We start from the raw sequence: 26,890 nt of genomic DNA, 5'->3' as shown, positions 1-26,890 counted from the left end.
ACCCCTTCCTTCCGCCCCGGAGGACTCGCTCTCTATGGTTCCGGCGGGCCGGGGTGGAAGCGGAAGTGGCGGCGTGGGGCAGTTCCGGTGCCGACGTGGAGGCCAGGCCGAGGAGGGCGTCGGGGCCGGGTCGCGATGCTCACCAAGTTCGAGACCAAGTCGGCCCGGGTGAAAGGTGACGGGGCCTCCCCAGGATCGGGCCCATCCCAGCACCCTCCCCTCAAGTCCAGGCCCCTCCCTCAGCACGGCGCTTCTCAGGATCGGGCCCATCCCAGCGCCCTGCTCCACTCTTCCCTATGTCCATCCCCTGCACCCCCCCCTCCCCCAACCTACATCCCAGTTTCCATGCCCCCCCTCACACGCTATTTTGCCTCCCGTGGGCTCCCCCACACCCCAGTCCTGACCCCGGTTTCTCTTCCCCCCCCTGCTGCTGCCTCCTGCCCCCGCCTCTGCCTCTGCCCTCTGCATCTGCCCCAGCGTCTGCCCCTCTCAGCTGGCATCAGGGGTGTTATCAGTCCAGCCCCGGGGCCTGGCTGGCAGCGCCAGTCTCCTGAAACCCCTGGGTCTGGTGTCTCTTAATGTTTGTTAACTCCTAGCTCGTTGCTGGTTCTAGGCCGGTGTTACGAGCTCGTGGGTGGTAGATGTCAGTGATATCTTTTACCACCGGTGACAGTTGCTGCTTTCTGTCTGCACATCCGTCCCCGCAGCGCTGGGAGGCTTTAAAAAAAGCCATTGGCGGCACATGGGAGTAAAGCAGCCTGCCTTTATCTTGGAGCCCTTAGCTGATGTTTTCAGTGAAGCTTTTAGGTGCCTGATTGTGGCCCCTTGGAAGGACCTGAATTTTCTTTTTTTTTTTTTTGAAAATGACAGAACAAGGAGCAATGGTCTTAACTTGCAGCATGGGAGGTTTAGGTTGGATATTAGGAAAAATTGTCTTATTAGGAAGGTGGAAGAGAGATGGTGGCATTTCCATCCTTGGAGGTTTTTAAGACCTGGCTAGACAAAGCTTTGGCTGGGATGATGGAGTTGGGGCTGGTCCTGCTTGGAGCAGGGGCTTGGATTTGATGTGACCTCCTGAGGTCCCTCCCAGCCCTCGTTGTCTGTGATTCCACGACTTCTACCCACCCTGAGGCCCCTTTGGGGTATCTCAAGGTGAGAAGAGCCTGAAAATTAACACTGATGATGATCATGTTCTATGTGGTGCTTGAGGATGTGCTTTTTAAGCATCTCAATTGGGCTGTGCCAGGTTTATTTCCAAATGTTCATAGAGAGCTGATGCTTCCTCGTTCTTATTGCTGAAACTCATTTGTAATCAGAACTATGATGCAATAAATCTCTCAGCAGCTATGACCTATGAACCTCCCAGCAAGGTATGTTTGCATGCTTCCTCTTTGGGAGTTTAACAGCCACTTGTATCCTGTGTTTGAGACCTGGCAGGTCCAGATGACTGGTTCTTCCCTGCTTCCACTGCTATCTTTGTCTCCAGAGTTTGCACTTAACTGGAAACTTGACCCCTATGTATTTCTTTGTCTGTCTGTTTTAGGGCTCAGCTTTCACCCAAAGAGGCCCTGGATCCTAACAAGTTTGCACAATGGTGTGATCCAGTTGTGGGATTACCGGATGTGCACCCTCATTGACAAATTTGATGAGCACGATGGTGAGTGTGTGAGCTGGAGTAGGGGGGGATGTAGGAGATAACACTTCAGGAAGAGACTGAAGTGCAGCAGGCACTTTGCAGAAAATGACAAGCATGTGAGGGGAAGAAGCGTGATCTTTTACTTGATTCCCAGGTTTGGGCTTCCAGAGGTCTAGTTTCTAATTCTAGCTGTGTTGCATATTCTGTCTTTGGCTTTGGGCAAATTACTTGCTCTTTGCACTGTTCCTGAGCTGTAACATGAAGATAATGCTGCTTTGCTTTACAGGGGTGTCTTAAGGATAGCTTTGTTGGACGTGTAATAGATTCTTAGGTATTATATTGATGTGGCTAGAAAAGCCCAGTAGAGAGAAGAAAACTTGCTTTGAGGAGGTCTTAGGAAGCTGCTCTGTCACTTTGAGGCGTTACTTCATCCATTGAAACGCAGTAGGAAGTGATAGAGCTGCACTCTTCTTCAAGTGAAGTGATAGCTTGCGCTGACTGCTGATGTAACTATTAGCTCTATCCCTGTGTCTCACATGCCCCATTTCCCCTTGCAGGACCTGTCCGTGGTATTGATTTCCACAAACAGCAACCTCTCTTTGTCTCTGGAGGTGATGACTACAAAATCAAGGTAAAACCTTCCTTCCTACTTCCCATTGTCCAAAGAGTCAGGGTGTGTAGTAGAGCATGGGAAAGCTGTAAAATGTGTGAAACATGCGTGCAAGCTTAGAGCCTAATAATAAAAAATCAAAAGACAATGGAAATGGTGAAGTTGAGCTCAGGAGGGCATCACGGGGAGCTAAACTTAGTGATGAGGTCTGTTTCTCACTTGACTCGGGTCATGTAAAATGAAAGAGACTATAGTCTGTGAGGCAGCTGGCTTCTTGCAGGTCCAGAACAAGTTGTCAGCAAGGATCGGGGCTGAGTTTGGCAAGCCTCTCACAGTGTTTTGTTTTATTGTTGTCCAGGTCTGGAATTATAAGCTACGCCGCTGCCTTTTCACCCTGCTGGGACACCTGGATTACATTCGTACCACCTTCTTCCACCATGTAAGTTTTCCTGCAGTGTAACTTGAAGTATAAGTCATTGTTATGCACCTTGCCTCATTTTCTGTAGAGGAAATACTCTCTGTCTGCTTTTCTTTTATGGTAGTAATCATAAGGGTTCCTGGTTTTCTCTGATTAAAAAAAAAGAATCTCCCATTTGTGGTTTAAAAAAGTAACCCAAAATCCACATTTTTTCTGTGATTAAAATGAAACCGCACTATAGATATCTATATATTAGTGGTTTTCATTTTTAATCACAGAAAGATATGGATTTTGGATTGCTTTTTTAAATCTAGAAATTGTTTTGTTTTTTTTAAATTGGAGAAAACTAGGATCCCAGATTAACACAATATGCTGAGGGCTGTTCAGTCGTAAAGAAAGTCTTGATTCCTGCCTCTGAGATGCTTCATATATGAAATAATTCACGGGGACAATTAGTACTACTCACTGAAAGGGTTTTTTTTGTTCCCGGTGGCATCATTTGGAGCACAGACAGGGATTGGGTCTGTCTTTTCCTGCTGGCCATTTGTTCATGCAATTGGAAATAACATGGCTGATGTTTACTGAGAACAATAAAGAAAAGCTGTTCGCTGGAACGTGGCAACATGCAGAAATGCACATCAGTCCCCCGGCAAGGCAGATGCTTGAATACAACTTTCATCTTCAGCCTTTCGAAGATGTTTTATTCCATACCACTGTCATGTGTAAACTCTGGATTGCAGTCTTCCTAAGAAATCTTCAAGAGGAAACTAGACAGTCACTTTGCTGGGGTCACCTGACCTCCCAGTTATCTTTCCTGCTTGGTGCAGGGGCTGTACCCGATTATCTTCCGAGGTCCCTTCTGGCCTTACAATCTATGAATCCATGAAATTCTCAATAGTGTCCATTTGATCTGAAGCAAGATACTTGTGGAAACCAAGATGTATCAGTGCCCCGCAGGTACATAAGATACTTGTTGAAAGCAAGTGGTGCTGTATGCCATGTAGTAGTTGAGCCATTGTTTTTTTCACCTTTGTTTTTTTATCGTTATTCTGCGGGATACCTAACCCAGCTAAATACAGAGTCTTATGGCTGCCTCTGGCTTAGCTACAGACCATGTTTGTGGATGTGCATGGCATTATTTCAAGTAGGTAATATTGAATGTCTTGTCTGTTTAGGAATACCCCTGGATTCTGAGTGCGTCGGATGATCAAACCATCCGGGTTTGGAACTGGCAATCCAGAACCTGCGTATGGTAAAGACACCTGACACTGTAGAAATAATAGAGATATGAGCATTCTTGAACCTTAAATAAGACTGTGTCAGAATATGTCTACATGCAGTTCTTTTAATGTGGGAATTTCCCTTTTTTTAAAATGAATATTTTAATGCTTGCTCACATAGATAATTGATAATAGCTATCAATTTTAAACTATTAAAAACTGGTGTCACCTATGCATTGGTCCCCTGCAAAAGTGCATTTCTCTTCTGTACTCTCTTCACCACCCATCCCCTCTCATCCTTGCTCCTTACCAGATTCAGCTTTTAAATGCTAGGTTGGATCAGCAGATGTTTTGCTGCCTCCTTGGTTTCAGTGTTATTTTCTGTCCCTTTTCTCACAGCGTGCTGACTGGACACAACCACTATGTGATGTGCGCCCAGTTCCACCCTTCGGAAGACCTGGTAGTGTCAGCCAGCTTGGATCAGACTGTGCGCGTTTGGGATATTTCTGGTGAGCTGCCCAAACCGAGGGGGTGTCCAGTGACTAAGCCAAGCTAAAAACTGCAATTACTGAAAGCAAAGTGAGGAAGAAGTAACGAATCAGACAGTTGCTGTGTCTTTGAGCCCAGCAGTTCACTATACTGTGATCTATTCCCTTCAGTCTCCTTCAAGCGTCTCAGTCTGATCAGCCATGTGGGCGATGAGTACTTTTATCCAGGAGGGATGTAGCACAGTCCCTTTTTTCTATACTAAGGGGGAGATTGGATAGGATGTAGGCCATGCAGAAGGGGTCCATGGGTCATCTTTATCGTAGGGGAATTGTTCTGGAATAAACAGGGTCATGGAGACAGCAGTGAGTTATTCACTATTATCTCTAAAATGGCCTCTGCATTAACTAAGGAGAGGATCTGATTTGTGCTGTCATATCTGTTAGCAGCAAAGGGAGGAGGTTATCATGGAGAATGCTGACTCCTGGAATGGTTCCTAGTTTACTTATGTCCCTTTCTCAAAGATGGAGTACAGTGCAGAGATGAGAGTAGGGAGTTGGATATCAGAGCTCCTGGGTGGTGTTTCTGGCTCTTTTGTGTTTCGCTGTGACCTGTTTATGAGATGATGCTGATTCTGTGGGGGTAATTGAGAAATGTCAATGAAATGCTCTTAAGATCTCATGAGAGAGGCTAAGTACCCTGTGGAGAGAGCATAACAGATGTAGAGAGGCAGGTAAGTGACTGAAGGAGAGGAGGTAGGATCTGGTGTAGGAACAGTACTGGCAATATTGCTGCACTCAAGGCTGTTCTAGAGCTAAGCTTAGGTCCTTATCTCTCACCTGCCACTTTCACCATTGCAGTTTTGGCTGGGCGAGCCACTTCCTTTTGTAGAACACGTTCAGAAATGACCAGCAGTGTCAACAGTAGGGGCTGAGGACAGGCTCTCATCATTTATGACCTGTTCCCTCTCCCTACTGCCAGCATGGGGAGCGTAACATCTGTTCCACCAGTAAGCTCACTGCTGCTTTTACCCACTCTCTCTCAGCAGAGTTCTGGCACCCAAATGCATTTGGAGATGGAACAGCATTTTCTCCAGCTGGTCTGTGATGAAGAGGCTTTAGGGACTCTGCTGTACATGCTGAGTTATTGACTTAGATGTCACTCCATTTAAGCACTGGAAGGAGAGTCTTAGTGGGAGAGCAAAGTGAGAATAAATGGGATACTGGTTTGAAATGGGCTTTTTGCTTGGCCAGCACCACTACAAGTTCTGTCCTCAGCATAACTCTTACACAGGGGCCTTTGGGAATAGCTCTTGTCCCTTATGGGCTGCTGCCCAATACTGGAGATGCAGAAGCATCTAGTAGTCAAGGAAGGCCCTAGCACTAGTCCTGAGTGGTGCTGAGTGCCTACAGCTCCTATTGGCTTCAGCAGGACTTGTGAACTCCTGGCAGCACTTGGAGTCTCAGATATCAGTTGCTTGCCCCTGGAGAAATGAGGTGGAGGAGTCTTACTTCCTCTTCTGGTGCCTGACAATCTGGTGATTGAACCAACACCAGAGTTGCTACCTTTTTGACAGTTTGAGCAAGGAGGCCAAGTTATGTATGGGCCACAGAGACTCCAGTACCTGGAACAGTCAGTGTGAGGAAAGCTCCCCTGTTTTTACCTGTGCTCTGCTTCTTCTGTGGACAGAGGCTTTCTCTCTCCATGGTTGTCAGCTCAGCATCCTTTTGCAGCATGAAGTCCTTGTTCAGAATTAAAGGGCCCTTGTTCTGCTGATCTCCTGAGAGAGAGTGTGTGAACATAGCCAGAGGGAGCTGGTTTCCAGCTACCATATTAAATTGCATGAAAAGCTGTGTTGTAACATGATCACCTATGCTGTAGAGTGAAGCCTCTTGCTTGTGACACTAACATTAACCCCAGAGTTCACAAAATAACCTGTCTTGTCTGCCTCTCTGTAACCATTAACCGAGAAGGAAGGCACTCTTCTCACTATCCTGAAATAGGAATGCTTTCATTTGTACTGGAAAATAAACACACTGGCTTCTCTTTACTTTCTCTCAGTTGGCAAGAGCTTACATCTGCTGCTTAGCAGGAAACCTGGTCTGTCAGGGTCTAGGTCAGTAGAGCTGGGTGATCAATCACCAAGCAAGGAAATCAGCCTGAGGGCTTAGCTGCAATCCTATCTTTCTAGTGAAAAGACCCAGAGTACAGGGTGTTGAGGCAGAGAGCAGCACAGAGGTGGCTCTGTCCTTTCCTTGAGGGTGCTATGGGGGAGACAGTCTTGCTGCAAGCTTGCCAGTCAGCATGTAGTGATGCTGATGGACCCTTCCCTGCAACACCCAACCCCTTAACTACGCTGTTGGACAGTTGTGAATGCGGATGGATTAGGCAGGAAGAAGGAATATGAGCCCAAGGGGAAGCAGTTGTCAAAACCTCAAGCACCCTTGTTCAGTCTCCTCCCCCAGCCCCTTGGTATGCAGCTTTGGATGAGGGACAGGAGAGGGCAGCTTAGATACCTAATGCCCTTGTAGCTAATACAATCCTTTGCTTAAGCTGCCAGGTTGTTGCAGTGCCTCTGTGGCTCCGGCCAGTGCATCCCGGGAAATGAGACTGTAGAAACGTCTGACCTCTTAGGAACTCTCTCTCCCTCTCTCACCCCCCAATCCATCAAGTTATGGCTGGTGTTTAGTCCTTTTTTCCCTAGTGCTCTCCTCAGTCATCAGCATCCCCTCCTAACACCTGCTTTTTTATCTGAATGCTCTTGTGCATGTTGAGCCCAGGCTCCTTTCTCAACCTCTTAGTTAACTGTTCTGTTCAGAACATCTAATATCTATTCTGCTACAAGCCCTTCTTTCTCTGCCTCCCTCCCCAGAGCAACACAGGAAGCTGGTACATTCTGCAGGTGTCCTGCCTTCCCTCTGGATTTATGCAGTTGCCCCAGAAATTTTCCACCTGTCGTTTCAGTCCCATTCTGTTGGCTTGCCAAAGGCTCAAGTATCACCTCTTCTACGAGTCTTCTGTTTCCTCTTCTGGATTGTGTGTGTGCATTGTCCTTTCTCTCTTTCTGGGTCAATCTGTGTCAGCTCATTAGAAGCTTCCGCTCAACCATTCAAGCTCTCCATTTTCATCTGGACCATCTGTGTGCACCTCTGCAATTCAGTGTGTGAAATGCTCCCATTTGGTTTTGATTTACTGATCCGTGTGCCAATCTCACTAGACTAACTTTGTCAAAGGGACTTTTGTCAGGACTGGAACCTTCTCTAAAATGTTCCCTGGATTACTAATATCTGGAAGATCAGAGTTGGAAATTTAAAAAGAAGTAACTTACTTGTTGTCATCTGTGCTGTCTTTTTCCACTTGGCTTGTCATGGGCAGTATCACAAGCAGAATTGGTTTCACTTTGATCTTGGTCAGTTTTGCCTTCTGGATCTTGAACTGTGGTCTTATTCTCAACTATTTTAGATTTAAAAGCCTGTTTGAAAATTTTGCTGGTTGCCCCTTTCTTTGCAGACATGTCTCCAGCCTCTCATTTGATGATAAATGTTTCTCCCTGCTCTCTCCTTTTCAGCTTCTGATGGAGAAATGTTTTGGCACTTTGGGTAGAAGGTAGTTTTGCTGCCCTTTCATAGTCACTATGTCCTGGAAAGAATAATGCAAAGCAGCATAGGACTTAAAGAAATAGGTGGTTGTGGTTTCAAAGCACTTATCCTTATGATATTTTGTAGTACATAGAAAGGCACCACTTCATTTTAAAAACTGGGAAGATCTATATTTACCTCCAAAGGCCAGCTGTGGGAATCTGCTGCTTTCCACTTTTTGCTTGGTCCTTGAGCACTGGCTTGTCAAAACGGTTCAGTTCTTATGTTGGTCTCCAGAAGAAGCAAATTTCAGTGCTATGGGTTTCTCATTCGCAAGATTTCCCTCCTTCCATAAACCTCACAAGTTCAAGGTTCTGTCCATCTTGTTTGGGTGGGATGGGGTGGGGTGGATATATTACTTTTAAGGCTCTCTAGACATGCTCCCACCAGATGGCAGTCCTTTCCAAGTGCTGCTCATCAGATTGTTGGAATGACTAGAATATCCTGTTTATGGTGTGTTACAAACACATCCAATTTGGGGGAGCTGCCTATGAATTCTGGGCTGACTTCTGAGGGGCTGAACTCCCGGAGAGCTCATTTAAGGCCTGTTAGAACTGTGGGTTCTTAGCACTTCCCTCCTTATTTACCTCCTCCAGAAGAGCTTCATCTTTCCACAGCCCCTGGTAACTTGGATAAGTTGCAGACACCAAAATGGTTTTAAAGACGACGCAAGAGGTATTTCCACGTTTCAGGAATAGTCTTAAGAGAGCAGGTGTCCGCACAAATGGTCCAAATCCACAAGCAAAGGATGAGAGCAAGAGCTCCTGTCAGGCTGGCCCATGTGAAAGCCCCCTAAAAGTTCCAAGCTCGGATCAGGAGTTGAACATTGCAGTGATGGTATCCCTTTCTGTGCAGCGTCTCTGCTTATCCATCCTGATGAGCTGAGGCTTTCATCTGGTGGGTGTGCTTTATTGCAATCTTCTCTCTGTGGATCTGGTTTGAGCTTGTCCTTGATCTCTCTCTCTTACTCTCTCCTTTCCTTTCAAACTCCTCATCTCCACCTTAAGATACATGCAGATTGTCCTTGTGAGCCCTGCATTACTATCAGTGTCTTGGTAATCATATTTTTGCTTCCGCCACCCTGCTTTCTCCTTCCCCCCTTGAAGGCCTAAGGAAGAAGAACCTGTCCCCTGGAGCTGTGGAGTCGGATGTCCGGGGAATAACTGGCGTGGATTTGTTTGGGACCACGGATGCAGTTGTGAAGCATGTTCTTGAGGTACTGTCTGCATGCACGTGTGTGTACACATGCGTGTGTGTGTGTAGCTTGTTCCATTCTACTTGCTGCAGTCCCCATCAGGCAGATGGTCCTTGAACAGGTTTGAGTAATAGCAGCAGGGAGATGAGCTCTCTGAATTTATGTGAGCTCGTAGAATAAGATTAGAATAATTATGCAAAGAGCCAGAGATTGGAGATGGCAAATCTCAAGGCATTGAACTCTTTGGGACAGGGACTGTCACCTGTCCCATGCTTGTATAATGCTGACCTCGTCCAGAGGCAGGCCTACCAGAGCCTCCCGCAACACAAATGGCAGTGTCATTAGCAGGAGTGAGCCCACCTGGGATTTTAACAAGAAGAGCAATTTTGGACTGACTGGAGGCTGAGGTGATGAGGTTTGTCTGCTGTTCCTACAGCAGGTGTGGCATAGCAGACATGCCTGTAACTCGCTGCTGATGGAAATGATGAGGCAGCTGCTGAGTGCTTTGGCTTGAGTGGCTCTTCTTTGTCTTCTGATTACTCATATAATTCCCATTGGCGTAGCATGGTGTAGCCTGGAACTGTGTGCATGAGGTATAAGCAGCACAGCAGGCCCATGAAGCTCATGGCACCTGTACCCTCTCATGGCATGTCTTGGTGTCTGTGGGTTGTGCTCCCCATGCTGCTCCATCTCTGTGGATTGACACCATGGAACCAGAGCCCTGGTGTGAGAGACTCCTGCTTTCCCCTTCACTCAGGGACATGACCGCGGGGTGAACTGGGCTGCTTTCCACCCCACCATGCCTCTCATTGTGTCCGGGGCTGACGATCGGCAGGTGAAGATCTGGAGGATGAATGGTAAGGAGCAGCCCCTAATGGAAGGAAGTGGGTGGGAACTTGGTCTATTCCTAACCCCACCCATAGAATGAACCTGAGGATGAACCTTACATTCTTGCAAAGGGCATTTACTGGGAAGCATTGGGGAATATCTCTTTTGCCCCCTGTCTAAAAGGCAGCATTGGCATCTGCAAACAGGGGAAAGCCCAGCTCTTCAGCCAGCCCTTCCCCTGCTTCCCATTGTATCTTGTCCTTACTCAGGCAGATGGTTGAGTGAAAACGAGACTGGCTCCATGGCTCAAGGCTTGTCAAACACAGGCCTCTAATAGACCAACAGAGGCACTCTTCCCAGAGGTGGACATGCAGCCTAGCAGGCATGGATGTCCAGTTGATAACAGTGCTCATTTCCTTCAGGAACAAGAGCTTTCAAGCATGCTCCTACCTCACTTTTTCATGTTCTTGCTTAGAATCAAAGGCCTGGGAGGTCGACACTTGCCGGGGACATTACAACAATGTGTCATGCGCAGTCTTTCACCCGCGGCAGGAACTGATCCTTAGCAATTCGGAAGATAAGAGCATTCGTGTCTGGGATATGTCGAAGCGGTGAGAGCTCTGCCCCTGGTTTTAGCCAGTGAAAAGGGCTGTGGTGTAAATGAGTGATGGACCATCTTCTGTATCCATCTTGCAAACTGAGTTCATTCCTAGGCTTCTGGTTCACTCTGTGTCTTGACTTGTCCTCCCCCTCCCACATTTTAGCACTGGTGTCCAGACCTTCCGCCGAGATCATGATCGCTTCTGGGTTTTGGCTGCTCACCCCAACCTCAACCTCTTTGCTGCAGGTAAAAACAAATCCTTACAGGTTGTGGGAGGCTGGGTTGGGGAGGAGTGGCTATCCTGTAATTGTACTATGGGGGTAAAAGGTTTCTGCTGGGCACTTGTGACAGAGCTCCCTTTGCTTGTTGGTACTTGTTCCAGTTTACTGTAGAAACACTGGAGGAGCTGAGAAGCTTTTTTTTTTTTTAATTTTTTTTTTACCATAATATCCCAAGGGCTCCAGTTTATACGCTTAGACTCCATTGCATTGCAAACAGGCTGTGAGCCACCCTTTGCTGGTTACACTGCTGAACCTGTGCATACCTTCTGTCACATGGGTCCACACAGATGCTAAGACCCTCACTTGACTGGGAACTGTAACAAGAAGGAGATGGGGCAGCTGCTAACGAGGAGCACACAGAATTCAGTTAAGGTTGCAGGGTCATAATTGTGTGCTGAGTGTCAGCCATCCCTGCAGTCTCTGTGTCCAGTCTCTGGAGGCCTGTAGGGATCCCCTTGCACTTTTTCCATCAGGTCCCCTTTGCTGATGCAGCCAAAAGGTGTTGCAAGCAGCTGAGATGTGCCCATCTCAGGTTTAATTCTGACAGCCAGTAGTGATCCCGGTCTTTTGTTTCCAGGCCATGATGGTGGCATGATTGTGTTCAAACTGGAGCGTGAGCGGCCTGCCTATGCTGTGCATGGGAACGTGCTGTATTACGTGAAGGACCGGTTCCTCCGTCAGCTCGACTTCAACAGCTCCAAGGATGTTGCTGTCATGCAGCTGCGAAGGTGAGTCAGGCTCTTGGGACAAATGGGTACTTCGTGGCAAAGACTTGGATATCTGTTGCTGAACTTTCCCTCTTCGTGGTGTCTCTTCTTTAGCGGTTCCAAGTTCCCGGTGTTCAACATGTCATACAACCCAGCGGAGAATGCTGTCCTGCTCTGCACGGTAAGGCAGCCTGGAAGTGCTTAGTACTCCAGTGCTGGTGATGGAGAGCCCCTGTATTAGTGAGTGGAGAAACTAACTTGATCTCAGTGTTAAGCCCTGTCCTGCTGGCATCAGAAATGTCCTTCCTCAGCAGAGTGGTGTCAGCCATCAACATGGGCATTTGCTTAAAGCTGCTTTTTAACTCTGTGCTTGATGTCACTGCCCTTTTCTTGCTGCACTGAGCTAAAGGGATGTTCAGCCTCTGTACCCTTTCAAGCTGTCATGTTATTCTTTACAGTGGTTTCTCTTTCCCAGTTTTGATGGTCATCTGCATAGCCATAAAACCATCTCATTCACCAGGTGTTTCTAGGTGTGAGTTGCCCTTTTAGCAGTGCTTTACTGTTGGCTGCTGTCACGCTGGTTCATTGGTTTCCTTTCTCAAAGTGTTAAGGAGGTTAATGCTGAAATGCTAGTGCAAGAATGTTGTTGTGGATGAGTGGGCAGCAGGGAAGTCCATACCCATGTTTCTCTTCCCTTCTTAGAGAGCCAGCAACCTGGAGAACAGCACCTATGACCTCTACACCATCCCCAAGGATGCAGACTCGCAGAACCCTGACGGTAGGCCTGGGCTGATTTGCTTTGTTCCTGATGAGTCTCCATATCCACTCTCCCACTGCGAAGAACATTGTTCTTCCAAGCCTGCGTGTTGGACTCTTTCTCCACATTTCCCATAGCCCGTACAGTGCGCACCATTTGGCAGGCACTGGGCTTACTATATCACAGGCCACATTGACTTGAAAAATTCATGTTCATCCCAAACTTTACTGCTGCAAATATATATTTTATAATTTAGTTATTAGGAACTTTCCTTTTTCCCTTTTGACACAGCAGGCAGCCTCCCTGGCTTGTCAGTGTAGATGGATTTTGAGCAGATATGTTCTATTCAAAGAGGCTTTATACTCTGAGAAGTGGCTGTAAAAGTGACACTGCCAGGGTCCAATGTTCATTCTCTCAGTCCAATTTCAGATCGGCTTCACTCAATTTACAAGTCAAAACATGATTTTTTTTTTTTTCTCCCTCCTAAATACAAGTTCCATTTGGGATCTGAAACTCCAGCTGGGTTCTGCCTGCCTTTGTCATCACAGCCGTAAAGATTCTACGACGAGTGTTTTGCTGGCAGTGTCGGGGCATGATGCATGAGGCAGACTAGAATCCAACTTGCTCATTAGCTGCTTTACTGGTTTCTGCGGGTCTAATGGGGAAAAGAGCGTTGTCAATGAAGTCAGCTGGCGGGTAGCAGAGATGGGAATCAAAAGGGGGCTGTTTTTAGTCCCCTGGTGGTATTAGAAGTTGGTTGAGTAATACAGAACATAATTCAAGTTTGTGTTCATTTTGGTCAAGAGGTGTTGAAGTGACAAGTGGCTTGCAGGATCCACAGGGCAAGTGCTCAGAGTAATCTTGATACCAAAGTCCTCTTTGGGAGACTGAACCTCTGACTTTGGTGCTCACAAAGCAGTTATCTAAACCCAACGGATACATACACCTAGGATAATTCATAGAATCATAGAAAATGAAGGTTGGAGGGACCTCAGGAGGTCACATCTAGTCCAACCCCCTGCTCAAAGAAGGACCAGCCCCAACTAGATCATCAGAGCCAGGGCTTTGTCTAGCCAGGTCTTAAAAACTCCCAAGGATAGAGAGTCCCCAGCCTCTCTGAGTAACCCATTCCAGAGTTTTACTACCTCCTAGTAAAATTTTTTTTCCTAATATCTAACCTAAACTTCCACCCAGAGTAGTTCTCCATAGCAAACTGCTTCTACTCCCCACCATGCGCTGCCCAGCAGAAAATATGCTGTGTGAGGTTGAACTATTCTGTTAAGTCTCCCATAAGTGCAGGCCTTTGAGCCAGAGAAGGGTATTAGCAGCCTTGGAGGAAGTCATTTCTTTTGCTGTAAAGAAAATGATTTAGTGATACCCACATTTCAGGAGGCTGAGGATCTCCATTCCTTAATGAAGCTCCTCACTTGTGACTGAGAGAAGCCGGTAATAACCTGAGCTAACGCACCATAAAAATGGGAATAAACGTGATGGCTCTCTGTCCCCAGGGAAACTGCTGAGCTGAGCTGGGAAGAAATCCCAGGTCTCCAGCCTTGCTTCTAACCATGCAGCCCTCTTCCTTTCTAGGGGGGTGTATACCTGTGACTTGATGCCCCTTCTGGTGTTGGCCTGCTGATGAGTGGTGGGGTCACACTAATGCTGGGATTGGTTTGGACCCAGGCGTCTTCAGTGCATCCCCACAAGACGCACGTGTCTCAAGATGGAAACTGTTTTGTTTTACCATGCATGCATTACTTTGTCCCCTCCAGGCCTGCTTCCCCATCCTTTAGTATGGAGGATGCCTGTTGTGGGTTCATCTGACCCATGTCCTGTGGTACAGTTTGCTCTGTGCCTCTGACACATGCAGCCCTGTCTTTATATTAGCATTTAAAGCGGAGGGAACAGCTGCGCACCGGGGGAAGTGCATCCTTTCTCCTCCAGCTCGTTATGCTGGGTAGCAGCCGCAGGGACGGGGGAGGAGGCTTACATTGAAGCCGGGACCCTTGCTGCTCAGTGTGTTTGGCCAGCAAAGCTCTGCTCGTTAGCTTGACAGACTGTGCTGTCACTCAGGATGGCCTGCTTCTGTGCCAAGTGGTGGCGTTGGCTGTACAGGCAACCACTCGTCTTGTGCCTTGGCTAGAGAGAGGGGCTGGCACTGGCCACGGAGAGCTCTGAAAGGGTGTTAGGGGAGGAAATGAATCTTGCGAATAGCCTTGGGTTAAACATGAATTAGTAGGAAGCAGCTGATCTAACAGAGCCAAGATGGAATCAAACAAGACTGACTAATGTGCCTCTGTCGGCACCTGCCAGAGGTTTTATTCACTGCCTGCATTTTGCTGTCCCCAGCCCCTGAAGGGAAGCGCTCCTCCGGGCTGACAGCTGTGTGGGTAGCTCGTAACCGCTTTGCAGTCCTGGATCGCATGCACTCGGTAAGGGGCGCACTTAGGTCATCGTTAACTACGTTCCGCATTGTTTGGATATCTGGGAGAGGGGCGGAAGTGAAGTTGACCAGTTCGTTGGAGGTCTTGGGGTTTTGGCAGGGCACAGTCAGGGAGAAGGGGCTCTGAGTCAGGTGAAAAAGAAGGTTAAAAAAGCTAATATTGGAACATTTTAATGATTTCCATTTCTGGTCAACTCTCTTTGTTATGCAAGTGTAAAATCCCCCCCACCCCCCTTGGAGACCCAAACAATAGACTAGAGGAAGTGATGCAGGAGATTAAACGAAGCACTGTTGGACAGTGACATCAGCCAGGCTGGTTTTGTTGCATCAAGGATGAAAAAGGAAGTTTTGATTTTTAAAAACTTGTCCTCAATAGCTGAGGAAGGGGTGTGCAGCAGATGGTCATCTGGGGCTACTGACATTTCCCCAGATCCCTCTCTACCACCCTCATAAAATAAATCTGTTAAGTTCTGTTTCCTGTTGTATTTAATTACATCACGATCAATGTGCTTACTGCTTAGTAATGTCACAAGTTTGCTTTTATTACTCTTTCTTTCCTGGCTTCCTTCTTCTGTTTGTTTCTCTGTGTTGTCCTTTTTCAGTACCTTTAATTTTCTCTCTCCTTTTATTCCACCTGCCCTTCCCTGTTTCTCCACCCTTATCCATCCATACACCTTTTCACCTTTCTCCATCCATCTTCTCACATAACCTGCATGGAGAAATTACCAGTTTGCTAATAGCGACAAGACTGAGTTTTACTACTTGAGGATGAGGAGAAGTGTCTCGCTGCCCCTCTTCTTCACCCAAAATAACAATACACAGGTGTAGTGAGGATATGAGGGGGAAAAAATAGATTCTCTTCACTCTGATAAACTAGCAGGTGGATGGAAAAGTTTCTCTTTCCAGTTCCCATCACAGACCTTCCGCATCCCTGCTTTTACTGCTAGGTAGACCAAATGCTTACTACTCTTAGGTCTAGTGAGGAGACTTGATTTTTCGTTGGGGAAAGAAGACTTTTGGGTTTCCCGAACTAACCAAGAACCTCTGTGCTCTTGACCCTCTCCACCCTCTCCAATGACAGATCCTAATCAAGAACCTGAAGAACGAGATCACCAAGAAGGTGCAGGTGCCAAACTGCGATGAGATTTTCTATGCTGGCACTGGGAACCTGCTGCTAAGGGATGCTGACTCCATCACCCTGTTCGACGTGCAGCAGAAGCGGTAAGGTCCTCCCTACTGGGAGAGCCAGAATCTGGTAATATTGCTGGCGTGCATCCTCTTGGGGACAAGCCGCAGTCATTAATGCACTCAGCACGTCGCCCCAGCTGCAGGCTGTGTCACATTGCACTCTGAGTTCACTGTGATTTGGATCAAAGCAAAAGCAAAGTAATTGTGCAGTTTATACCTCGGCCATTGTGCTAGCGATCACAGGGAGACTTTTTCTTGGTAGGATGGACCCAGGGTGTACATCTTGGCACTGCTCTTCAGAGTAAATTCAGTCTAATCTCACTCTGATGCACTTCTGTGGAGCCAGAACAGTGTAAAAGGGTTTTAGTGTTCTGGAAATCAGATCCCATGGTGTTTGGCAGTGGGTGTTAATAGACCCTGCCTGTGAAAGGGCTTCATAGGAAGACTAATGCTATCACTGTCTCCCCTGCAGAACTTTAGCCTCAGTGAAGATCTCCAAGGTGAAGTATGTTATCTGGTCAGCTGACATGTCCCACGTGGCTCTGCTGGCTAAGCATGGTAAGGCAGCTTCTTCCTATGGTCACCTGTTCAGGATGCTCAGCCTTCTGTTCAGGGCAGCTCCACCCATGTCGACTAGTAAATGCACTTCCTTCTGCCAGCTGGTAGCTTCCCCAGATACAGCTGGGCAGTTCTACCTCCTCACTGCTCAGTTCTCTTTCTGGAGAGCTGGCCCCTCAAGTGTCTCAGTGCTCTGTCTGGGTAAGGCATCCAGTGATGGGCACTGAGAAAAGCAGACCAGAATAGAAAGGGAGGAGTTAAGTGCATGATGCTTTTGTTTCTGGACCTATCATCCCTACTTGTGGTTCCCAGCCTTGGTTGACTCTCTGGGTTTGGCTTTGAGGCTGAAGAAGCAACACTATTTATGTGGAAGGAGAAAAGGAACTCTTGTCTGTTGAAGGGGATTTGGGCTGAGTTCTCTGGAAAAGGATTTGTAGGAGATTGATCCAGAAAAGGAAAGGGCACTGAAGTTTGGCTTTGCATGGTGAAATGGGAGAGACCATTGCAGTTCAACAAGGAGAAATGCAAAGTGCTGCACCTAGGGAGGAAAAATGTCCAGCACACCTACAGCCTAGGGAATGACCTGCTGGGTGGCACGGAGGTGGAAAGGGATCTTGGAGTCCTAGTGGACTCCAAGTTGAACATGAGCCGGCAGTGTGACGAAGCCATCAGAAAAGCCAATGGCACTTTATCGTGCATCAGCAGATGCATGACAAATAGGTCCAGGGAGGTGATACTTCCCCTCTATAGGGTGTTGGTCAGACCGCAGTTGGAGTACTGCGTGCAATTCTGGGCGCCACACTTCAAGAAGGATGCGGATAACCTGGAGAGGGTACAGCGAAGGGCAACTCGTATGGTCAAGGGCCTGCAGACCAAGCCCTACGAGGAGAGACTAGAGAAACTGGACCTTTTCAGCCTCCGCAAGAGAAGGTTGAGAGGCGACCTTGTGGCTGCCTATAAGTTCATCACGGGGGCACAGAAGGGAATTGGTGAGGATTTATTCACCAAGGCGCCCCCGGGGGTTACAAGAAACAATGGCCACAAGCTAGCAGAGAGCAGATTTAGACTGGACATTAGGAAGAACTTCTTCACAGTTCGAGTGGCCAAGGTCTGGAACGGGCTCCCAAGGGAGGTGGTGCTCTCCCCTACCCTGGGGGTCTTCAAGAGGAGGTTAGACGAGTATCTAGCTGGGGTCATTTAGACCCAGCACTCTTTCCTGCTTATGCAGGGGGTCGGACTTGATGATCTATTGAGGTCCCTTCCGACCCTAACATCTATAAATCTACGAATCTATGAATTAATTGGTGTCAGGTGTGCCAATCTCACTGGTGCCTAGGTCTTTGTATCCAGCCCATGCTGGTGTAACTCTAGCAGAAATATAAAAATGGAGGGAATGTGGGATCTCTCACTGTTCCATCTGGGTTGCCCCCTCCTTCCAGCCATCATGATCTGCAACAGGAAGCTGGAGTCCCTGTGTAACATTCATGAAAATATCCGGGTCAAGAGCGGTGCCTGGGATGAGAGTGGAGTCTTTATCTATACCACCAGCAACCACATCAAATACGCTGTTACCACTGGGTGAGTCTGCTCTGTGGAGCACCTGCTGAGCTCTGGAGCTCAGGGCTTATGCACTGACGTGGGTCTAAACTCAGGTTAAAACCAGGAGGGTGTGGTTTTAACTGGCGTTGGAAGCTCTGGGTATACCCTGCACTCTCATCAGGTCCATCTTGTCCTGGCTCTAGGGACCATGGAATCATCCGCACCTTGGACCTGCCGATCTACGTCACCCGCGTGAAGGGAAACAACGTGTACTGCCTGGACAGGGAGTGTCGGCCCAGGGTCCTGACCATTGACCCCACTGAGTTCAAGTTCAAGCTGGCCCTGATCAACAGGAAGTATGATGAGGTGAGGGGCTGGAGGGCTATCCTGACACCTGTCAACCTTGATATGAAAGCATAGGTGAGTCCCTGCCTTGTGGCATTCTCATTCCCTCTGCCTGGCTTCCTCTTCTAGGTGTTGCACATGGTGAGGAATGCCAAGCTAGTGGGCCAGTCCATCATTGCCTACCTGCAGAAGAAGGGCTACCCAGAGGTGGCGTTGCATTTTGTCAAGGATGAAAAGACCCGCTTCAGCCTGGCCCTGGAGTGCGGCAACATTGAGGTGAGGCAGCTGCCTGGGCTGGGATGAGGAAAAAAGGGAAGTGTCTGCCTGCACCTCTCGCTCTCAAATCCCACCTTTGGAGATGGGTCCTGGGGCTGGGGGAAAACCTCTGCTTCCCTCTGCGTGCCTTGTGGAGACCCTGTAACACAGGTACGGTCTCGAAAGCCCTATATTGACACTTGAGTGGCAGTCCCCTAATATGCAGGTCCCAGTGGGCAACAGTCCATCTTCTGAATTTGACGTTCTTGGAGCAGTGAATCGTAGATCCTGCACCTGGGGACTAGGAGGAGATAGGAATCTATTGGATGTTCAATAACTACATGGCCCCATGGTGAAGAGCACAGCCCGGTGCCCCTCCAAATTTTCACTGGAAGTCTCTGCCAGACTGTATTTAGCTTTGCAAGCCTGACATGAGGCTGTCAGTGTTTTTTTTCCCTACCTTACAAGGAAGGATCTGGGTTGCTGAGTGACTTGTTCAGGGTCACACTGGGCCTGTTTTGTGAAGTGGGGAATCGAACCTGCTCCTTTCAGCCCCAGGCTGGCACCCAGCCATTGCATGCCTCTGCTGGGTTCCTCTGGCATCTCTGCTCTCATGTCCATTTCCATTTCTCCCTTGCTTTGTCAGATTGCCCTGGAAGCAGCCAAGGCTCTGGACGACAAGAACTGCTGGGAGAAGCTGGGCGAGGTAGCCTTGCTGCAGGGGAACCATCAGATCGTGGAAATGTGCTACCAGCGCACCAAAAATTTCGACCGGCTCTCCTTCCTCTATCTCATCACAGGCAACCTGGAGAAGCTCCGGAAGATGATGAAAATTGGTGGGTTGTGTGGCAGTGGGGCGGATAGGGGACAGGAGGAACCGAGTCAAGCCCCAGGGGGAGGACAGGGTCAGCAGTTTGGGGATGGTGGAGAGTTTCAGGGGGTGGTGACTGCTGTGTTCCCTGCTCTAGCTGAGATCCGTAAGGACATGAGTGGCCACTACCAGAATGCCCTGTACCTCGGAGACGTGGCAGAGAGAGTGAGGATCCTGAAGAACTGTGGGCAGAGTGAGTATGGCAGCACTGGCCTTGTTTGGGCCTTCACTTCCTGGGGTTGGAGAGATGCTGCAGTCCATATCCATCCCTCCCATTTCCCATGTGGGATCTACGACACTGTCTCTCACCCCATTCTCATTAAGAAATTAGGTGACTGTGGCATCGATGCCTACACAATCAGATGGGTCATAATTTGGCTGGAGGGCCGCACCCAGAGAGTGGTGGTGGATGGGTCTTTTTCGACCTGGAGGGATGTGGGCAGTGGGGTCCCCCAGGGCTGAGTCTTCAGGCCTGCACTGTTCAACATCTTCATCAGCAACTTAGACAAGGGGGTGAAAAGCACCTTGTTTAAATTCACGGATGACACTAAAATGTGGGGAGAAGTGGGCACGCTGGAGGAGAGGGACAGGCTGCAACTAGATCTAGACAGGTTACAGGGGTGGGTGGATGAGAACAGGATGGGATTCAATACTGACAAGTGCAGGGTACCAGCTGGAAGAACCAGCAGCAGACCTACAGGCTGGGGAACTCCCCTCTAGTCAGCACAGAGGCAGAAAAGGATCTTGATGTCATTGATTCCAAAATGAATATGGGTCGCCAATGTGGGGGTGCGGTCAGTATGGCTAACCACACCTTGTCGTGCATCCGCAGATGCATCATGAGCAGGTCCAAGGAGGTGATCCTCCCCCTCTATGCAACACTGGTCAGGCCGCAGTTGGAGTACTGCGTCCAGTTCTGGGCGCCGCACTTCAGAAGGGATGTGGTCAGCATTGAGAAGGTCTAGAGGAGGGCCACTCGCGTGATAAGGGGGCAACAGGGCAGGCCCTACAAGAGGAGGCTACGGGACCTGAACCTGTTCGGCCTCCACAAGAGAAGGCTGAAAGGGGACTTGGTGGCAGTCTACAAACTGGCCAAGGGGGACTAGCAGGCAATGGGAGAGTCCCTGTTCCCCTGAGCACTACCGGGAGTAACAAGGAATAACAGCCATAAGTTGACTGAGAGTAGATTCAGGCTAGATATCAGGAGGCGCTATTTCACAGTCAGGGCGGCTAGGATCTGGAACCAACTTCCAAGGGAAGTGGTGCTCGCTTCTACCCTTGGGGTCTTCAAAAGGAGGCTAGATAAGACATCTTGCCAGGGTTGTGTGACCCCAGCATCCTTTCCTGCCATGGGTCGGACTTGATCTGCTCAGGTCCCTTGTGATCCTACCTATTATGAAATTATGAAACTATAGAGCTATGGCTAAGGAAGACACCACGTGTCCTGCAAGGTGGGACAGATGACCACTTAGGCATGATACGCCAAGAGAGTCATGTATGGGCAGTGGGTGTGCCCCTTACTGCATCCCCCTCCCCATGCCCTCTGAGTTGCTCAAAGCACTCCACAAATGCATTGTCATCCGAAACTTTTAAATTGGGGAAACTGAGGCACAGAGCAGCGAGAAAGTTGTTTACAGTCACACAGCGAATCTGACAGCTGGGAACCGAAATCAATGGTCCTGAGACCTCCTTTGAGTGCTAGAGACCGCTGTTGTGTCTGTGTGCGCACACCCTACCTGCCCCTAACTTAATTGCTGCTGGGGGTGTAAAATACCTCTGTGCAGGCTATTGATCTCCTTTGAATGTCACCGTGACAATGAGACCAGAGGCAGGCACTGGCACAGTCACTTCAGGCACTGTGTGTGTATCACACATGGAAATCCTCATGCATGGGATTCCTCAGAGCCATAGGTGGTCTGTGCCTTTGCAGAGTCCCTGGCCTACCTCACAGCTGCCACCCATGGCTTGGACGAGGAAGCTGAGAGCCTGAAGGAGACATTTGACCCTGAGAAGGAAACGGTCAGTAAACGGGTTGGCACTTCCTGCCATTTCCCAGCTCTGTCTGGTTTGGGCAGAGGGTGGCAGTGGGAGCTGGCCTCGATGGTCATGGGGATGCAGCTGTAGCCAGCATTCTCCTGGAGTAGCAGCCCTCTCCCTGAGGCTGAAATGAGAGGTCTTCCTGTTGTGGCCTGCAGGTGATTCTCTCCCTTTCGCTTTCTCTGAGCAGATCCCAGATATTGACCCCGACGCGCAGCTGCTCCAGCCTCCTGCTCCTGTCATGCCTCTAGACACAAACTGGCCACTGCTTACTGTCTCCAAAGGATTCTTTGAAGGAACAATCGCAAGCAAAGGTACTTGGGAGCTCCTTTAATCAGACTGGGAAACATGAAGCTAAATTTCCCTCCAGTGGCTGCAGTAGTCCTGTTCTTACACCCCTGCCTTCCCATTGGTTCCATTAATGATGTTGTTAAAGCCATCCCTGGGAAACTCTTGGGCACCCTTCACCCACCATCCAGGTGTTTGTGAGCTTTCCTGCGGCCTGGCTTGGTGGCAGGAGCTGGATTGTGGTGGGACCTGCCTGACACCTTGTCGGACATCTTCTCCTAGGCAAAGGAGGTGCAATGGCTGCTGACATCGACATTGACACAGTTGGCACTGAGGGCTGGGGGGAGGATGCCGAGCTGCAGCTGGATGAAGGTGAGTCTGCCTGGGCACAGCGGGAGTGTGGGAGCCTCCAGCAAGCAGGCGCTGACTGCGGTTCTGTTCTGTCCTGCAGATGGCTTTGTGGATGCTGCGGATGGCTTTGGAGATGAAGCCGTCGGGAAAGGGCAGGAGGAAGGAGGTGGATGGGAAGTCGAAGAGGATTTGGACCTTCCCCCCGAATTGGTATGGGGCTGTGAAGTCAGGCACTGGTTTTGGGCAGCAGCTCGTGGCTCAGTTGCAGTGATCCCTAGGAAGGAAGGAAGGGTCACTGGGCTCTGGTGGCTGTTGGATTGTGAGACAAGCCAGTCCAGTTCTTCACCCATGTCCACTTCTGTTCCCCATCCGGTCTCCCAATGGCTGTATTGACAGGGTCCCACATCTGATTGACTGTGGAGGCTGATCCTCCCTTCTGCTTAGAAGTGATTCTGGAGGTCAGGCCTGGAGCCCTTTGACCGGGCAGCTTGGGGGTGAACTTGCACCAGGGTCCGCCCTGCACCTGTTTTGGCCTCGCGTGGTGGACTCCAAGGCTGCAGAGGCACTTTGCCTGGTGTGGCTTGTGTGTGTCCACAGTGCTCAGGAGCTGATCAGTGCCTGTTTGATTCCGTAGGACGTCCCGGTTGGGCCAGCAGGAGGAGCAGAGGACGGGTTCTTCGTGCCACCCACCAAAGGCACCAGTCCGGCCCAGGTAATGGGACAGACCTTTTTCTGTCTTGCTCTGAAATGATCTTGCACACCCCTGTTGTGTGATGCTGGATTATCAGTTGGGAGCACGGTGAGGGAGCTCTGTCAGGATGCTGGCTGGAGCCTTGCTGTGTGGGTGGGGGTGGCTCCCAGAGCTGCCCCCATCATGCATTTCTGCTTTCCCTCAGGTCTGGTGCAACAACTCACAGCTGCCTGTTGATCATGTCCTGGCTGGCTCGTTCGAGACGGCCATGAGGGTGAGTTACACCAGGGATCCTCTCCCCCACCAATATATTAATTCTGTTCGTGACCCCTTCCAGTGCAGGGCAGTGGGTGAGGATGGTGTGGTGAATACAAGGTGTTTGAGGCCCTGATATACTGACTGTGCCATAGTTTGGTGTCCCTTGAGACTGAAGGATGGAGTCAGGGGTCCCATCCCATGCTGGGGTATTAACAGGGGGGAAGGGCTCAGTCCTTTGCTGCACTGGGAGCTCATAGTCCCATTACAAAGAAAGGAAGTCTTGTGGCTAAAGCTTGGTGGTGTTCCAGTCTCTGCCACAGGTTCAGTATATGTCCTGAGCTGTTTCCCTCAGCATCTTGGGTATGAAGTGGGGATTCCTGTGGGTTGAGACTGTCTCTGTGGTCCCCTGGCTGAGATGGAGCGGTTGGTAGGGGGGCACAGGCATGGACGGCTCTCACCCTGTGGCTAAGTGCATCTTTTCTTCTCCAGCTCCTTCACGACCAGGTGGGAGTGACTAATTTCGGCCCCTACAAGCAGCTGTTCCTGCAGACTTATGCCCGGGGCCGCACCACCTACCAAGCCCTGCCTTGCCTCCCCTCCATGTATGGATACCCGCATCGCAACTGGTGAGTAGTGAGGTACCTGCCTCCCTCTTCCTTTGGATCTCATCCCATCCTGTCCCTTCCCTCTCCTTCCTAGGGCTGGTCACCACGTCCTTTCTGGTTGGTTTTCCTGGTGCAGCCAGGCAACCTCTTCTGCCATGATCTGGCTTCCTGTCCTGTGAGACCAAAGCCTTTTTCCCCTTTCCCACCTTCAGGAAGGAAGCTACCCTGAAGAACGCAGTCCCGGCAGTTGGCCTGAAGCTGAATGACCTGATCCAGCGCCTGCAGCTCTGCTACCAGCTCACCACCTCCGGCAAATTCGAGGAGGCAGTGGAGAAGTTCCGGTCCATCCTGCTGAGCGTGCCGCTGCTCGTGGTGGACAACAAGCAAGAGATTGCCGAGGTGAGGTGCCACTTTGCCCACCCCCCACATCCATCCTCTTGAAAGGCAGGGGGTGAATGGTGCCTGACTCGCTCTTTGTTCCTCCTCCTCCTCCTCACAGGCCCAGCAGCTGATTGCCATCTGCCGGGAGTACATCGTGGGGCTCTCCATGGAGATTGAGAGGAAGAAGCTCCCCAAGGAGACCTTGGAGCAGCAGAAGCGCATCTGCGAGGTATAAAAGCTGTTCCCCCTCAACATGCTCCAGGCTCCTGGGCTGGGGTGGGAGGGTGAGGCCTGTGACAGAGGGACTTGAGAGCCCTGAGGTCAGTGTCCCCGTATGACTGGGTGAGTCACTTTACCTTGCTTTCCAAGAGACCCTTACAGCAAGCTGTCTCCCAAGCCAGGCTGGGAGGGGGATCATCTGCTTTTGAGGGACGCTGATAACAGCATGTACCTGGGCCATCTTGTTACCAGGCCAATGGGCAGGTTTCTCCCCAAGCCAGCCAGAGATGGCTGTTGTGCAGCCACTGCAGTGGCAGGGCCTGTACTCAGCTGGGCAGGGCTGCTGCCCTCGCTGCAGGCAGTAATTCTGATTGATCACTGGCTTCTCTCCCCCCACAGACGGCCGCCTACTTCACCCACTCCAACCTGCAGCCTGTGCACATGATCCTGGTGCTCCGCACTGCCCTCAACCTCTTCTTCAAGCTCAAGAACTTCAAGACAGCTGCCACCTTTGCTCGCCGCCTCCTGGAGCTGGGACCCAAGCCCGAGGTGGCCCAGCAGGTACGCGTGTGTTGTTGCGTTCTGAGCGGGAGTTTGTGGATCACAGAGAAGTGGCGACCCTGGGGACCCCCCCATGAGAGCAGGCTGAGCTCTAGGCTGGCTTGGTCTGTTTACCTCATCTTGGGGGCAGAGGCTGTATGTCTCTGGCAGAGGACCCATGCTAAGTGGGAGGGATGTTCCTGTGTCTGCCTGGGGTCCTGGGAGGACACTGCTGCTTGGGAAGCAGGTGGAACAGTTCATCTAGGTAGCTCCTGCCACGGACAGTCAGCAGCAGCCCCTCTGTTCATGGCTGAGGCATTTCCCCCTTCCTAGACTCGCAAGATCCTGTCTGCCTGTGAGAAGAACCCCACCGACACCTACCAGCTCAACTATGACATGCACAACCCCTTCGACATCTGCGCTGCCTCCTACCGGCCCATCTACCGCGGCAAGCCCGTGGAGAAGTGCCCGCTCAGCGGGGCCTGCTACTACCCTGAGTACCAGGGCCAGATCTGCCGTGTCACCACGGTAAGGAAAGGAGCCTGTGCTGGCCAGCCACATAGACCCTGCCGTAGCAGGCGCTGATGGCAGCCTCTGTGCCAGCCCTGTTGCCTTGCTGTTGACCACTGACCTCTTCTCCCTTCTGCTCCCCAGGTCACAGAGATCGGCAAAGATGTCATCGGGCTGCGCATCAGTCCCCTGCAGTTCCGCTGAGGCCCTGTCCTGTGCTGGCTCGACAGGACCTTTAATCAGAGGGATGTGCGAGCTGAAACCTCCCCCTTGGCTCCTCCCTTCCTGCCATGCCTGGAGCTCTCGCCTCTACTGTGAATGTGCTGTTGTGTGTAATGCCCGCTCTCCCTGCCCCACAGAGGACTGTCCTCACCATGCTCCTCGCCCCATTCCCACAGTGACTACCATTAACCTGGGGTTCTTTTGCCTGGAGTGGCTGCAGCTGTGTTTGCCTGCAGGTAGCAGAAGATTGCAGTGCCCTGTGGCCACATGCCACAAGAGGCTGGGCAGCTTTATTCTCACCCTGACGCACAGAGGTGCCACATGAAAATAGCTGGGGAGCTGGAATCCCAATGCCCCACTTGCTGCTGCTGCTTCTGTACAGCCTGTTCACGAGCCCAGCAAGAACCCTTTCTGCCTTGAGCAGAGGACCCAGGCATTTCATGACCATCAGCAGGGGTTGCTCTCCTAATGTCTTAATTCCTGATCAAAGGGGCACGTGGGTGTTGTGCGAAGGGAGCGAAAATTGGCTCAGAATCCCAGGGCTTCGGCTGTTCTGTCCTTCCCAGCTTCCCCCAGCCTTGTCTCCTCCTCACTGTAATAAAGTAAATTAACTAGCTGAGGCCCCTGTCATGCCTTCAGCCGCACCGGTGGAGACTCAAAGGGGCATGTGTTTCCACTTGTTGAGTGTAGAACTGAAGTGCATTTTCACCCTGAAGTGACTCGTGGGGGCATTGAAGGGACCGGCACCACCGCAGAGCACCAAGTTTTGCTCCAGAGAGTCTGGGCTTGGCAGGGTGAAACCTGCCAGCCTGTTTAGTGGGGCAGGCTGGGTGATCACTGTGCAGCTGTGAATGGGTTTGGAGACTAGGAGGGAGCAGCAATGGTCTGGTGAGAGCTCCTTTCAGCCTACCCCATGCACCAGCGCTAGCCGCAGCACTCGCCTTCTGTGTCTGCGGCAGCAGCTCTACCACTGGTGGGGTGGGAAAAGTGCCTGCAGATCCTATCCTGCTTCTCGACCCCCCCCCCCCCCAGTTCCTTCATGCTTCAATAGAGCCTGTAAAATAACCTCCCTGGTTTCCTAGAGCTGTTGCTAATTCCTCACGTGTTGCCTAGGGTGGGAAATTCACATCAGCCCCCTGCTTTGCAGAGGCAGGAGCTCACCCGTGGGTCCAGAGCAGAGGACTGGGGCTTGTGACCTGCAGGCCCATGCTTGTG

The 26,890-nt window shown here is 50.3% G+C and overlaps 1 protein-coding gene across 1 annotated transcript; it reads left to right on the top strand.

The window, feature by feature from the left end:
- Nucleotides 1-67: 67 nt before the first annotated feature.
- COPA (COPI coat complex subunit alpha) lies at nt 68-26,289 on the top strand. The gene is made up of 33 exons (XM_006267476.4): nt 68-175; nt 1,544-1,657; nt 2,194-2,267; nt 2,605-2,685; nt 3,840-3,916; nt 4,284-4,393; nt 9,115-9,224; nt 9,961-10,060; nt 10,507-10,642; nt 10,796-10,878; nt 11,491-11,641; nt 11,735-11,801; nt 12,323-12,398; nt 14,724-14,806; nt 15,899-16,038; nt 16,478-16,563; nt 18,003-18,141; nt 18,306-18,468; nt 18,577-18,723; nt 19,349-19,538; nt 19,671-19,766; nt 21,504-21,592; nt 21,801-21,924; nt 22,181-22,270; nt 22,350-22,459; nt 22,884-22,961; nt 23,146-23,214; nt 23,688-23,824; nt 24,016-24,202; nt 24,303-24,413; nt 24,803-24,964; nt 25,277-25,471; nt 25,598-26,289. The coding sequence occupies exons 1-33, from the start codon at nt 136-138 to the stop codon at nt 25,655-25,657; spliced, it is 3,675 nt and encodes a 1,224-aa protein (XP_006267538.1). The 5' UTR covers nt 68-135; the 3' UTR covers nt 25,658-26,289.
- Nucleotides 26,290-26,890: the final 601 nt, after the last annotated feature.

The sequence above is a fragment of the Alligator mississippiensis genome, chromosome 15, assembly GCF_030867095.1.
Source record: "Alligator mississippiensis isolate rAllMis1 chromosome 15, rAllMis1, whole genome shotgun sequence".
Lineage (NCBI taxonomy): Eukaryota > Metazoa > Chordata > Crocodylia > Alligatoridae > Alligator > Alligator mississippiensis.
Note: the sequence above shows the minus strand (reverse complement) of the source record. Positions and strands in the feature narration are given on the sequence as shown.